Below are 15,857 nucleotides of genomic sequence, written 5' to 3' on the forward strand. Positions count from 1 at the left end.
CACCATTTCGTACAGAGAATAGCCAAGGGACCGTGGGGTCATCCTGAGTCTGAGCAGAGCCATTGGAACCAAGTCCATCCAGGAGCAGTCAGTCGCTCTGATCCACTTGGTGAGTATCTGTGTGTCCGGTTGGTTCGTTCCACCATCCCAGAACTCTGGGACCTATATGCAGTGTGTAGTTTCCATTTTGTGCTTACTTGTACTAAATCAGCTACAAAAGCCGAGCCATTGTCCGATCCAATGCTGGTAGGAAATCCAAACCTGGGAACTATCTCCCTAAGCAGACCCTGGGCTACTTCTGCTGCTCTTTCAGTCCGGGTGGGAACAGCTTCTGCCCATCCCGATAATGTACACACCATGACCAGCAGGTAATGGTAGTGCCGGTGAGGGTCCATTTCAGTGAACACCACTCCCAGGTGTTCAAAGGGCAGTGTGCCTTTCAGCTGAATCCCCAGAGGTTTCTGTCCGTGCGAAGAGGCAGCATTGACCTGTTAGCAGGCAGTGCAGCTCTGATATTCTGTCCTGCATAGGGAAGAGAGGTGGGGAACCAAGAAATATTTTCAACTTAGCTCTTCCAGTTTATCATGGCCTAGGTGGGTTGCGTGGTGTGTTTGGCTCACCAGAGTGGGTGCCAGCTCCTCCAGTACCAATAATTTGCCACTTGGCAATTCCCACCATCCCTTTTCAGTCTTGATGGTCCCTTCTGCTTTGGCTAGTTGGTTTTGGGCTTCAGCGTATTTTGGAGAGTCTGGTGTTAGCTCAGGCAGCTCTGCCAATATGAGAGTTTTAATAGGGGCTTCAATTGTCACCCCTAAGCCCTCAGCTGCTTGTTTCGTGGTCTTATCTGCCAGTCTGTTTCCCCGAGCCTGGGAGGCATCCTCTTTTTGATGTCCTCGGCAGTGTATGACGGCAACCCTTCCTGGATCCCAGACAGCATCTAATGTGGTCAGAATTTCTTCCTTATTTTTAATATCTTTTTCACTAGCTGTCAAAAGGCCTCTCTCCTTATACAGAGCCCCATGTACATGTAGTGTGGCAAAAGCATACCTGGAGTCTGTGTAAACGTTTGTCTTCTTACCTTTGGACAGCTGGGGGGCCCGGATTAGAGCATATAGTTCGGCCCATTGAGCGGACCCGTGTGATGGCAGAGAGCCGGCCTCAGCGACGGTTTCTCCTGTGACTGCTGCATGTCCCGACGGTCACGGTCCGCGTTTCAGCAGGCTGGTGCCATTGGTGTATAGGATCCAGTCTGGGCCCGGGATTGGCTGCTCTCTCAAGTCAGGTCTGCTGGCATAAACTTCTAGGATTTCCTTGCAATCATGTGAGGGCCCACCTTCTCCCGCAGGAAGGAGAGTGGCCAGATTCAAAGCCTGATAAGGCTCAATAGTAACATGGGGTAGTAGTCCCTGGTGCTGAGTAATCCAGGATGTCAACAGCCATTTATGGGGGTCCCCTCACAGGAGAGTGTTGACCTCTTGCGGGACTTTTACAATCAAATCTTGGCCCAAAGTCAGCTGGGTTGCCTCCCGGACCAGTAAGGTAACCGCAGCAACTGCCTGTAAGCATCCCGGCCGCCCAGTGGCAACATTGTCCCGCTGTTTCAGGAGATAAGCCATGGGTCTGTGCATGCCCCCATAGTCTGGGTCAACACACCCGGAGCCACCTTGTCCTTTTCAGTCACGTAAAGAGTAAACGGCTTAGCAAGGTCTGGCAGGCCCAAGGTGAGTGCTGATGTAATTGTGGGGTTTGAGTTCTATTACCACTGGGACTTGTTGTTTTGCAAGCCTGGGGGGATTGTCTTCCGCCCAGACCTCAGGGAATCGTTGAGTTAACTCTCTCTCTCTCTGACTGTTTAACCCTCCCGTTCTCCCTTCCAGGAGATGGTACAACCTCCATTCATCTTGAGGGGTTCCCGAGAGGGAGCGTATATAGGTGGTTGAGCCCACTCAAAGAGTGAGACTTTCATGGGGGGGAAAAGGTCACTTGGGCCCCCAATTAAGACAGCAAGTCTCTTCCCAACAAAGGTACTGGACATTGAGGGAGGTATAAAAATTCATGAGTCACTTGATGCCCCCCCCCATGTGACATTTTCGGGGTAGGCTTGAGGCACAAAGTCTGCATTTATCACCATCTGAGACCGAGAGGCCTCTGGATCTACTGGCGTATGGTCTATAGGCCTCGCACAGTCGTAGAACTCAGAGGGCGATTCGGTTTCCCTTTGAATCACTTGGGAGGGTTTTGCCACACTCATAGGTCTCCAGGCCCTCCTTGTGAGGCCTTGTGAAATAGCCATGATCTCTCTCCAGGGGGCCCATCCCTTCCTCTGTGTTACAGTCCCCGTTGGGCCCCTCATCGGGGGTGGCTAGTTCTGCGGGTTTGCTGTCCCCTCAGATGCCATTTCTCTTCACCATTTTCTGGCCTCAGTTAGGGTCCTGTGTCTTTCCTCAGTGCTGAAAAGGGTGACCAGTAGTTGGATGATGTCATCCCATGTAGGGCAGCGGATTCGAAAAATAGTCTCCATTAGCCTAATCATGGCTTGTGGCTCCCCAGGGTATGGTGGAGCGTGTCTCTGCCAGTTTACTATATCCATAGAGGAAAATGGCTGGTAATAATAGTCTCCAGGGGGCTGGTGGTAGTGCCCCATGCGTCCTGAACTGGAGGCTGTTGTAGCTCTCTGAGGGGCCTCTGTAGTGGGGTTCTTTCCCCCTGCTCCTTGGCGGAGCACAGCCTCTGACTAATTCCTGTGTTTTCTTCCCCCTTCCCATCAGTACTTACGGGACAGGTGGATACAATCTAGGAGGTCCGGCAGAGGTGGAATCCTGCAGAGGGCATTGACCAGAGGTCTCTATCACTGGAATCGGAGCCTGCTGAAATGGTGGCTCTGTGATCTCCAGGAGAGCTGGTGGAGGAGCAGTGGCGGCTGCAGGAACTTCACCCAGCCCTAGATGGGGCGTTAAGGCGGCCTCTGGTCCTGATGGAGCACTGGGAGGCGGGCGTGTCATCACCCAGTATGGGGGAGAGGGCAAGTCATCCCCGTCCAAATCCTGTAGAATTTCTTTTTTATCATCAGTCAATTTTCATGCCATTAATATTTTTCTCTTTCCCTTCTGGATACAGAACCTCCTCCAAGGAGGAGGGTCTTGAACTAACCCTAGGCATGAGTCAATATATGGATATTAATCCGAGTGTCCCAGCTCTCCTGTGACTACTCTATAGACTGCTTCCACTATTTTTAAGTCCATGGTGTCCTCTGGCGGCCATCCTACTTCCATAGGGGGCCATTCGACCTCACAGAGTATGTGGAGGTGGTTAGGCATCATCTTCACCCCAGAGTCTCCTCAAGTCTCTTCTTTAAATTTTTAATCATGCACTTCAATGCAGTTGCCTTAGATTAATTTCCTCCCATCTTGCTTACCTTCTCGGACCTTCTTCTACTTTTCCTTTTCATTCTGTCTACGAAGTTCTCGGTACCCTATGTACTTCTGATATTTCCACTCAATGAAACACTTAAATTGCCATTCCACCTCCTTCCTAATTGGGGTGAGAAGAGTCTTACCTCCCAGATCCCAGAGGGAGAAGGATTGGCGTGTCTTCACCTGCCAGTTGGCATGGCCGAACCAGAACACCACATGGTCCAAGACTGTTTCTCCCCTAACTTTTAAAGTCCATTCTGCCTTGGTGGTCTTGATCAGGTGCAGATGAAAATACAGATGTGTTAAATGTCCCACGTCCCAGGCTGTCTCCAGAAAAGCCAATTCGTACTCACTCATGTATCCCCCTCCTTCTAGCCTGACAATTCTGAGGGGGTCAAGAATTTCACAGCAGCTGGGACACCTCCTGGGGGAGGGCAGAATATGAGCACACAGGGACCAAGTTTCTTCTCCTAAAAATCCCCTGGTGGTTGCTTGGTAATAATTTTCCCCATGACGGCGTGGATATCACCTGCTATGACCTTTGCAAATTTCCTTCATAAGCCGTAACACACTTGTCGACCTGTGTACCAAGCAATCGCTGCCATCTGCCTCTTCCAGGCTCCTGTGGGTCTGTGCCCCATCCAGTCCCTCCCAGGGCGGTGATCAGGCCCCCTCTCTCACCATGACAGGTGGGTTCCTCCTCACCTGAGTGCTCAGTTCCCCTGCTGCCGTCCACCACCTGCTAACGTGTGAGGTCGGGCGCTGAGAAACAGAATTCTTCCAGAAGGGCGAGGCGCCTTCCCCCCTCTAGAAGATTCAAGCCACAAGGCCTTGGAGTAGTCCCAAATGGGACTTGTCTCCTCAAAGTGAGGGGTTTCCCAGCCAATGCAGCAAATGTTGTAGCCATGCATTCTGGGAAACAAACTCACTCAGAAGGACTATGCAGATAGTGGAGTGCAGTTTATTACACCAGCGGGCCCAAGGCAGAGTCTCCTCTTAGCCAAGGACTCTGACCAGTTTTGTTGCCCTTCTTTGGGACTGGAATGAAAACTGACCTTTTCCAGGCCTGTGGCCACTGCTGAGTTTTTCCAGATTTGCTGACAGCACTTCCAAATTTGAGTACAGCACTTTCACAGCATCATCTTTTAGGATTTGAAAAAGCTCAGCTGGAATTCCATCACCTCCACTAGCTTTGTTCATAGTAATGCTTCCTAAGGCCCACTTGACTTCACACTCCAGGATGTCTGGCTCTAGGTGAGCGATCTATTTTCTGCTTCTGTTATGTCCATACAGTTTCTGCCCTTTATCATACCCATCCTTGCATGAAATTTCCCCTTACTATCTCTGATTTTCTTGAAGACATCTCTATTCTATCCCATTTTATTGTTTTCCTCTATTTTTTGCATTGTTCATTTAAGAAGGTCTTCTCATCTCTCCTTGCTATTCTCTGGAACTCTGCATTCAGATGGGTATATCTTTGTCTTTCTCCCTTGCCTTTTGCTTCTCTTCTTTTTTCAGTTATTTGTAAAGCCTTCTCAGACAACCACTTTGTCTTCTTGCATTTCTTTTTCTTTGAGATGGTTTGTCACTGCCTTCTGTACAATGCTATAGACTTCTGTCCATAGTTCTTCAGGCACTCTGCTTATCAGATCTAACCTCTTCAATCTATTTGTCACTTCTTCTGCATAATCATAAAGGATTTGATTTAGGTCATACCTGAATGGCCGAATGGTTTTCTTTCCTTTCTTCAATTTAAGTCTGAATTTTGCAGTAAGGAGTTCATGATCTGAGCCACAGACAACTCCAGATAGTGTTCTTCTGGCTGTAGAGAGCTTCTCCATCTTCAGCTGCAAAGTATATAATGCATGTATTTTGGTATTGACCATTTAGTGATGTCCATGTGTGAAGTGGTCTCTTGTGGTGTTGGAAGAGTGTGTTTGCTGTGACCAGTGTATTCTCTTGGCAAAACTCTGTTAGCCTTTGCCATGCTTCACTTTGTACTCCATGGCCAAACTTGCCTGTTACTTCAGGTATCTCTGGACTTCCTACTTTTGCATTCTACTCCCCTATCATGAAAAGGACATCTTTTTTTTTTTTTGGTATTAGTTCCTGAATTCTTCTAGGTCTTCATAGGACTGTTCAACCTCAGCTTCTGTGGCCTTAATGGCTAGGGTATAGACTTGATTTACTGTAATATTGAATGGTTTGCCTTAGAAATGAACTGGGATCATTCTTCCTTTTTGAAATTGCAACCAAGTACTGCATTTCAGACTCTTCTGTTAACTGTGAGGGCTACTCCATTTCTTTTAAGAGATTCTTGCCCACAGTTGTAGATATAATGGTCATCTGAATTAAATTCACCCAATCCTGTTCACTGATTCCTAAAATGTCAATGTTCATCTTGCCATCTCCTGCTTGACCACATCCAATTTACCTTGATTCATGAACCAAACATTCCAGGTTCCTATGCTGTAGTATTCTTTATAGTATCAGATTTTTTTCACCACCAAGACATTCACAGCTGAATGTCATCCCTGCTTTGGCCCAGTCCCTTCATTCTTACTGCAACAATTAGGAATTGCCCTCTGCTCTTTCCCAGTAGTGCACTGGACACCTACCGATAGGGAGTTCATGGGGTTCTCCAGGCAGGAATACTGGATTTCATTGTCATTTCCTTCTCTGCTGCTGCTGCTGCTGCTGCTAAGTCGCTTCAGTCGTGTCCGACTCTGTGCGACCCCATAGACGGCAGCCGACCAGGCTCCACTGTCCCTGGGATTCTCCAGGCAAGAACACTGGAGTGGGTTGCCATTTCCTTCTCCATTTCCTTCTCTAGCAGGCCACATTTTACCAAAACTCTTCACCATGATCTATCTGTCCTAGGTGGCACTGCATGGCATGGTTCATGGCTTCACTGAGTTATGCAAGCCCCTGCACCAGGATAAGGCCCTGGACACATGCTTATCATGGTATCTATACACATCATGGTATCTATAGTGATAGAGACTACATTGAAATTAAAGTTGCAATTGGTAAAGAAACAGTCATTCATCTGGGCCAAGTGCTGGGTGGTCAGGTACTTGGTGACAACAATGAACTTCTTTTCCTCTGGGTTTAGACAAAACCGTGAAGTGGGTTTACTTTGTCTCACCTTCTTAGCTGAGTAATCTTTCTGAGGTTGGTATTCAATGGGATATCTAATAGACTACTGTTGTCTACTTGTGAGCGCCAGGCTGCGTTCTGAAAGTCTGGTCTGGGCTACTTTTTAAATTTCTCAGCACTTAGAAACAGCAAGGCACTTAGTAAACTCTCAGTGTCATATATGAATCACCAGTCTATAGCTGGGGCTTCACAAGCATCCTCCTTTAATATTAATGATAACCTTGAATTAGGTATGTATGCATGCAAAGGTGCTAAGTCGCTTCAGTTGTGTCCGACTCTGCAAAACCCATGGAGCTTAGCCCGCCAGTCTTCTCTGTCCTTGGGATTCTCTAGGCAAGAATACTGGAGTGAGTTGCAGGCCCTCCTCCAGGTATGTATACATTCACATTTTAGAAGTGAGGGAGAGATGTGATCTGTGCTTACACAGGACGTCATCACGTACATTACATTAACAGGAAGGAAGAGTGATAAAATAGAGAGCTGCTTTACTTCCGAGGTGTATATTATTACTCTCTTGGTGAGAAAAAGCCAAAGCGTGGTGTGTCTCTGGAAAAGTCAAAGCTGCCCAGAAACGGCAGCTTTTATGAGATTTCAGCTACTTACCTTAACCAAAGGGAGATTGTGTCTTAATTCTAACATATTATTATTCCGATGATGAATGGTTCAGCTTCCACATGAACATTCACTTAAAGAATAAACATAAACTACTGAAAAGGGATTAGCACTCTGGCAGTGTATACAAAGGGCTTCCCTGGTGACTCAGGGATAAAGAATTCGCCTGCCAATGCAGGAGAGGCAGGTTCTATCTCTAGATCAGAAAGATCCTTTGGAGAAAGAAATGGCAACCTACTCCAGTATTCTTGCATGGGAAATCCCATAGACAGAGAAGCCTGGCAGGCAACTACTGAAGGAAAGTTACATGGCTCAAAATAGCCAGGAGTTAGAACTCCCCTCCAGATCCTCCCCACCATTCTATGCAAAACAAAGAACCCTCTCAACGGAAGGGGAAAAAAATGGACATTAGGGTTGATTACGCCCAGCTCCCACCCGGTCCCAGAGCTCTGGCGGATCTCCAGAATTCCCTGCCCCAGCCCTTGAAGAGAACTCGGAACAACCTCGGAGAAGACCTGGCCCCCTTAAGACAGCAGATTTCCACACATATGCATATATATACCTACTCTTTTCTTGGGTTAGTGCAGCAGCTCACTAATCTGACTGTTGCCCCTTGCTTCATTAAAGGTGATCTGTTCCTGTAAAGTGCCGGTCTGGTTCTTTTTTTCCGAACCTAGGCTTCTCTAATTCCCTTACCCTAACACCACAGTCCATGGAGGTTCCAAAGAGTCACAGAGGGGTTAGTCGCTAAATTGCACGTGTATCCATGTCATCCATTTCTGCAATCTTCAGACTTTACTGGCACAGTAAGTCGTGCACTCTCAGAGGGACAGATGAGCCTCCATTAAAGACCCTATTAAAACAACAACAACAATGGGGGAAACAAAGGTAATTAGAGCACGAAAAAGCGCAGGAGAGGCCTGGGCTCTGACCCGGGGGGCGGGGAGCCCCAGCCGCCCGGGCGGGTCGGCTCCCGGGCCAGCCCAGTCCTGCCAACTTGGGGCTCTCTGACCCGCCTCCCTTCGCGCGCATTTCCGGCCAGACCTGGGGAGGCCAGACATGGCGGTGCTAAGCCAGCTTCTCTTTTCTGGGGGTCGCGGTCCCCGGCGGGTAAGGCAGCGCCGAAAGGGCCGGGCGCCCCGCGTGTCCCCTGCAAGAGCCCCGTCCAGGCGGCGCGCGGAGCGCAGACCCGGCGTCCCGGGGGCCCCGCGGTCCCGGTGCGGGGAGCGAGGCGCGGGGTCCTGCAGACGCGGGGCTGCGGCTTCCCGGGGCTGGGATGACGGGGGCGGTCACGTCCAAGCTGCCCTCGGGAGAAGCCCTGGGGTACATTTGTGCCCGTGTGGAGCGGCACGGCGAGCGCCTGCCTGGTTCTCACAAGTCGCACATTCTTGTGAGTTTCCAGCGAAAGTCGGGCTTCCCTGGTGGCTCAGCTGGTGAAGAATCCGCCCGCAAAGAGGGAGACCTGGGAGACCTGGGTTCGATCCCTAGCTTGGGAAGATCCCCTGGAGAAGGAAAAGGCTACCCACTCCAGTATTCTGGCCTGGAGAATTCCAGGGACTGTATAGTCCATGAGGTCGCAAAGGGTCCAAGTTGCATGTAAATAGAGAGAAGGACCCTGCACACACCGGGGGCCTGGTGACAGGGGGAGAGGGAGGGGTGGGGAGCGGGGCCCAGAGGAAACACTGGCCTTAGCTGGAGTCCTTTTTTTAAACGAAGAAATTCGTTCACTTGTTCCTTGTTCAAAGATTAATACCAACCTCGCGCGCGTGAGTGCTTAGTCACATTGGACTCTGTGGGCCCCATGCACCGTAGCCTTCCAGGTGCCTCTGTCCGTGGAATTTTCCAGGCTCTTCCCTGGAGTGGGTTGCCATTTCCTACTCCACGGGGTCTTCCCCTTCCGAGGAGCAGAAGTCGCCTCTCCTTGCGCCTTTGCCTCCTGCATTGGCAGGTGGATTCTTTACCTCTGCAGTACACCTGGGAAGCCCATACGAACGTATTCACATAAAAAAGAAAAATAGAAAGCAAATCGAGCTGTTAAGTTTCCCTGCCTGGAGTTAATGCTGGGAGAGCTGCATCTCAGGCTGGCTCCCACAGCTTTGTCTCTCATAATTTTGTTTTGTTTTGTCAACATCTCTCCACTAGACGGATAGTCTAAAGTGGGCAAGAAGAAACAGCTGGAGAGGGGAAGAAAGAGAAAGGAAAAAAGAAGTAATGATATCCCAGACAACCCCTTTCCCCAATTAAGTGAAAAGAAATCTTAGTGAGCTAAGTTAAACTAAACCTGAATTCACAATTTCTTTAGCCAAGTAGAAAAATTAATCTGCCAATTATGAAAAAAACTTTTTTCAGTTAGATAGACTGAGTAGTCATGTTTTTATTTTTTTAAAAAACATGGACAAATTTCAAATTCCAGATGTGAACACAAAGAAATACTATGAGTCTCTGATGTAAGAGAGAACTTCCTTTTAAAAAGTGAGATTTGTTCAAGGCCAGGATGTTGTTGATTATATTTTCTCTTACAAAGATTTGGGTTGTATGTTGTAAAAGAAGGCTACACTCTCTGATCCCTCTTAAAGAACTCTTCATTTGAATCCTATGATGGCTCTGTAAAGTAGAGAAATCTTCAGAGATTTTTTGAAGAAACACAAATTGTTAGAATTGTAGTAATAAGGTCACACAGACCGTGTCCCCGATCTTCTGATGCTCGTTACGCAATATGGCATGAGAGGGAGAAAATGAACTCATTTAAAAATTAATTGTAACCTGACAGTTTTGAAGTTCCTTTGCTTACGAAAAATGGAAGTTTTGAGGATGAAGGTTTGAAAGCAAGAGAGTTCCTTGTAAGTGGTGTGTCTCCCCTTCCTGGCCCATGCAATCTTGGGTGTGAATTTCCGGGCATAGAAAAGTTTTCACATCTGTGAAGTGGCACGTTGTTCCGGGGAACACGATTTTGTGGGCAAATCCAAGTTGGTACAATTAAAGCCCCCAATTTAAATATTTTAGTTGTCAAGAATCTGAGAAATGTTTCATCCCTCATACATCTGTTTATGAAGTGAGCTTCCCTGGTGGCTCAGATGGTAAAGAATCCGCCTGTAATGCAAGCAGGCCGAGCTTCCATTCCTGGGTTGGGAAGATCCCCTGGAGAAGGGACTGGCTACCCACTCCAGTATTCTGTCCTGGAGAATTCCGTGGACAGAGGAGCCTGGCAGGCCATAGCCCATGGGGTTCCAAAGAGACGGACATGACTGAGTGACTTTCACTATTTATGAAGTTCTATATTGTGCTATGGGTTACTAGGGCTCAGTTCAGTACAGCATTTAATGAGAACTAGCTCTTTGCTTGGAGAAGGCACTGGCACCCCACTCCAGTACTCTTGCCTGGAAAATCCCATGGACGGAGGAGCCTTGTGGGCTTCAGTTCTTTGGGGTCGCTGAAAGTCGGACATGACTGCGCGACTTCACTTTCACTTTTCACTTTCATTCATTGGAGAAGGAAATGGCAACCCACTCCAGTGTTCTTGCCTGGAGAATCCCAGGGATGGGGGAGCCTGGTGGGCTGCCGTCTATGGGGTCACACAGAATTGGACACTACTGAAGCGACTTAGCAGCAGCAGCAGCTCTTTGCTTGGCCATGGGAATGCAAAGGTTAAAAAAATACAAAACTTGCTCTCAAGTTGCTTTCAGTTTTACTGAGGAAAACATTCACTCATTCAGTAGTTTATCAGGAAATGCTAATTAAGTGCCTACAAAGTGTTGGGCATTCTTTGACAATCTTTACTTGGAAACTGTCACTACCATCCTTGAATTAATAGCCTCTTGTATATTTTTCAGGTTATGAATAATAACTCATGATTGGACCTTCAAATAATTTAGTGGAACAAAATGAGTTTCAGAAAAGCAAAATGGAATAGAATAGAAAATACAGGAATTCATCTTATATAGTAAGGTTAAACATATAATTTGTGGAACTTTTAAAAATTTACAGTTCTTTGATATCTCTGATGCGCATTGCCATCCTTTCTCTCCTCCCTTTTTCGGGGGACTTCTCTTGTGGCTCAGCTGGTAAAGAATCAGCCTGCAATGCAGGAGAGCTGGATTTGATCCCTGGTTGGGAAGATCCCCTGGAGATCTTCCAGGGGGAACTGCTACCCACTCCAGTATTCTGGCCTGGAGAATTCATGGCGTCACAAAGAGTCCATGGGGTCATAAAGAGTCGGACACAACCTAGGGACTTTCACTTTTTTTAAAAAATCAAGAGTAATTAGTATTTTTACAAAAATGATACCGGGCCAATATGAATTCAAGTAATATATTAATAGTTAAATTAAAACAAATAATACATGTCTGCAAACTGGCCAGTCAGAAATAAGCGGGGTTAATGTTTGGCCAACTTCATCCCAGGCATCTGTTTGGACTGGCAAAGGGATGGCTGACTAGGCATATTTTCGCTTGGCTGTATCACATTTGTTTTTCACATTGAATTTAATCAACATTGTTTCATTTTATTCTGAAGCTGAATATTGTCAGGGAGAAGTATAAAGTCAGCTGGATTTTTTCCCCCTTGTTTATGTTTCGAGTTTTCTTTATTTTTTTCTATCCAGAAAGCCTAAAAAATCTTTCTTTACCCAACTCAAAATTTTAGAATATAGGCTTCTTAGAGGCAAATATTTTCATCTGATTTGTTCACTGCTGTATCTCCAGGCCTAAAAATAGTGCCCAGTGAAGTGATAGTAGCTTAGTCATGTCTGACTCTTTTCGACCCCATGGACTGTAGCCTGCCAGGCTCCTCTATCCATGGAATTCTTGTGGGTTGCCATATAGCACAGAGTAAATAACTAACATCTGTTACACGACGGAGTACATGTACTGTGTTGTGTGTAAGGCATATTTCTTACTAGATCCTCATTCAGAATCTGTCTGAAATACTATATTCCAGTGGGTCATCATGACACATCAATAGACTGTGAAAATGCAGATGTGTTATTAGAATGCACATGTGAACGAAACAGTGTGTTGCTAAAGGAGACAGGGAGGGCTTCATGAAAGAGGTGGCTCCGAGCTCACTTTTGGAATTGCATTATATGGAGCCCCAAAGACAATCTAGATATTAATACAAGGAATTGCATGTTTCAAGAAGTGAAGGAGCATGGCCTGTTTTTAAAAAGCCAAGTGGTTTGGCACTGTGGAGTTTGTGAAGTTTTGGAGTCAGAGAGAAGTGCATGGAGATAAGGTTGAACAGGTTGCCGAGGGCCCAAGGCATGCTGGGCTTCACTTATTTATGTGGCAGGTTGAACATTTGCTATATATTAGGCACTATACTAAGCCACCCAAGCATGAGAAAGAACTGATTCTTGCTCACGAAGCTTAACAGTCTAGTAACATTATGATTCATATCATAGCATTATGATATGAACTGGACATGGAACAACAGACTGGTTCCAAATAGGAAAAGGAGTGCGTCAAGGTTGTATATTGTCACCCTGCTTATTTAACTTATATGCAGAGTACATCGTGAGGAACGCTGGGCTGCAAGAAGCACAAGCTGGAATCAAGATTGCCGGGAGAAATATCAATAACCTCAGATATGCAGATGACACCACCCTTATGGCAGAAAGTGAAGAGGAACTCAAAAGTCTCTTGATGAAAGTGAAAGAGCAGAGTGAAAAGGTTGGCTTGAAGCTCAACATTCAGAAAACAAAGATCATGGCATCTGGTCCCATCACTTCATGGGAAATAGATGGGGAAACAGTGGAAACAGTGTCAGACTTTATTTTTTGGGCTCCAAAATCACTGCAGATGCTGATTGCAGCCATGAAATTAAAAGACACTTACTCCTTGGAAGGAAAGCTATGACCAACCTAGATAGTATATTAAAAAGCAGAGACATTACTTTGCCAACCAAGGTCTCTCTAGTCAAGGCTATGGTTTATCCAGTGGTCATGTATGGATGTTAGAGTTGGACTGTGAAGAAAGTTGAGCGCCAAAGAATTGATGCTTTTGAACTGTGGTGCTGGAGAAGACTCTTGAGAGTCCCTTGGACTGCAAGGAGATCCAACCAATCCATTCTAAAGGAGGATCAATCCTGGGTGTTCATTGGAAGGACTGTTGCTGAAGCTGAAACTCCAATACTTTGGCCACCTCATGCGACAAGTTGACTCACTGGAAAAGACTCTGATGTTGGGAGGAATTGGGGGCGGGAGGAGAAGGGGACGACAGAGAATGAGATGGCTGGATGGCATCACCGACTTGATGGACATGAGTTTGAGTGAACTCCAGGAGTTGGTGATGGACAGGGAGGCCTGGCGTGCTGTGATTCATGGGGTCGCAAAGAGTTGGACATGACTGAGTGACTGAACTGAACTGAACTGAACTGAACATTATGATATAATATGGCACATAGAAGAGGGAAACGTGGAAGCAGTGACAGAATTTATTTTCTTGGGCTCCAAAATTACTGGGGACAGTGACTTTAGCCATGAAATTAAAAGATGCTTACTCCTTGGAAGGAAAGCTGTGACAGAGGTAGTCAGTGTATTACAAAGCAGAGACGTCACTTTGCTGACAGAAGTCCGTGTAGCCAAAGCTATGGTTATTTCTAGTAGTCATGTACTGATGTGAGATTTGGACCATGAAAAAGGCTGAGCACCAAAGAATTGATGCTTTCAAATTGTGCTGGAGAAGTCTTGAGAGTCCCTTAGACTACAAAGAGATCAAGGCAGTCCATCCTAAAGAAAATCAGTCCTGAACATACATTGGAAGGACTGAAGCTGAAGCTCCAGTACTTTGGCCGCCTGATGTGAAGAGCTACTCATTGGAAAAGACCCTGGTGCTGGGAAAGGTTGAAGGCAAAAGAAGCGGGTGGCAGAGGCTGAGATGGTTAGGTTGTATCACTGACTCAGTGGACATGAATCTGAGCAAACTCTGGGAGAGGGTGGAGGACACAGGAGCCTGGTGTGCTGCAGTCCATGAGGTTGCAAAGCGTCATGTGGGACTTAGCAAGTGAACAACAATCACCTTAGGAGGAACACTTGCTTTCTGAGGGCGGCTCGCTCCCAAGAGGGAGAAGCTTTCTGTTGTTTTTTAATTAATTTATTTATTTTAATTGGAGGCTAATTACTTTACAGTGTTGTAGTGCTTTTGCCATACATTGACATGGCTTCATCACGGGTGTACATGTGTTCCCCATCCTGAAGCCCCCTTCCACCTCCCTCCCCATCCCATCCCTCAGGGTCATTCCGGTGCACCAGTCCCGAGCATCCTGTCTCATGCATCGAACCTGGACTGGCAATCTGTTTCACATATAATATACATGTCTCAATGCTAGTCTCTCAAATCATCCCACCCTCTTCTTCTCCCACAGAGTCCAAACGTCTGTTCTTTACATCTGTGTCTCTTTTGCTGTCTCGCATTTAGGGTCATCATCACCATCTTTCTAAATTCCATATATATGCGTTAGTATACTGTATTGGTGTTTTTCTTTCTGGCTTACTTCACTCTGTATAATAGGCTCCAGTTTCATCCACTTCATTAGAACCAATTCAAACTCATTCCTCTTAATAGCTGAGTAATATTGCATTGTGTATATGTACCACAGCTTTCTTATCCATTGGTCTACTGATGGACATGTAGGTTGCTTTCATGTCCTGGCTATTGTAAACCGTGCTGCAATGAACATTGGGGTATCTCTTTCAATTCTGAACGTGTCTCTTTCAATTCTGGTTTCAAGAGGGAGAAGGTTTAAGAAGGAGTACTCATGGCCAATTATTCTCAAAAATTTTCTGGTCAGATAAACCATTTGTAGGGGGACAGGGTGACTAAAGGGGCAAAAGAAACCTGGAGTTAAACCAAGACATTTTCCCTCCTGGAGGAAAGTGAAGCATCAGGACTGGGGAAGAAGACTTTCCCACTCACAGTGGGAGAAGTGTGCAGTTTTAAGGAGTATCATTTTGGGGTTTTACATTTAAACAAGGACCTGAAGGATCAGTGGAAGTTAGCCAGGGGGAAGAGTAAGAGTAAGAAAGTTCTAGGCAGCAGAGTGGCCTTTGTGAAGGCCCAGACTAGAGTTATAGGTCCCAAGTAAAGAGGCGGGTTGTGAGAGACAGACAGGGGAGGCCTGTGAGCCCCAGGAAGGAGTCAGAGCTTTGTCCTGAAGGCCTGAGAGCAGGGTGAGAAGAATGGAGGCAACTTGGGCAAGCCTCTCTCTGGATAAGAGACCGTGGTGAGGCCTGAAGTCTGGTGATATTCAAGTGGTAAATTGAGAGTCCTTGTTGCTTGGTTCATGGTAAGAGGTGAGAAAGGAAGCCTGGGCCAGGCTGAGGAGGTGAATGGCACCATCAGAAGTGGGGGCAGGAAAGTAATGTCACCAGGTAGGACTTAAGATAGGGATCCTAGACTGTAAGTAAAAGTGACAGGGGTCTGGGCAGTTTTGGTAGCTATTTAGGACTAAAGCGAACTCAATGGATTTGGTGCATGGTGTGAGATGAAGTCCAGATTTCTATCGTTGGCCCCTGAGCCAAGGAAAATGTTCCTGTCTGAGAGAATTTACAAGAGGGAGCCAGAGAGAGGAGAGGCGTAAATGATGTGTCTTGAAAATGTTAAATGGCCTCTCAGTTCATTTCAGTTGCTTAGTCCGAGTCCGACTCTTTGTGACCCCATGGACTGCAGCACGCCAGGC

General features: G+C 46.7%; 1 protein-coding gene across 2 annotated transcripts in view; it reads left to right on the forward strand.

The window, feature by feature from the left end:
- Positions 1 to 8,182: 8,182 nt before the first annotated feature.
- DECR1 (2,4-dienoyl-CoA reductase 1) overlaps positions 8,183 to 15,857 on the forward strand; it is a 47,307-nt gene continuing 39,632 nt past the window's right edge. The window contains exon 1 of one of the 2 annotated variants that reach the window (XM_055432593.2): positions 8,183 to 8,294. In XM_055432593.2, coding sequence (XP_055288568.1) covers positions 8,244 to 8,294 — 51 coding nt within the window. In that variant the 5' untranslated portion in view covers positions 8,183 to 8,243. Of the gene's footprint in view, positions 8,295 to 11,014; positions 11,125 to 15,857 lie in introns of those variants that run through there. The other variant, XM_055432594.2, reaches the window with a different exon arrangement.

Source organism: Moschus berezovskii, chromosome 16 (genome assembly GCF_049115385.1).
Source record: "Moschus berezovskii isolate FMDL1 chromosome 16, NW_MosBer_1.0, whole genome shotgun sequence".
NCBI lineage: Eukaryota > Metazoa > Chordata > Mammalia > Artiodactyla > Moschidae > Moschus > Moschus berezovskii.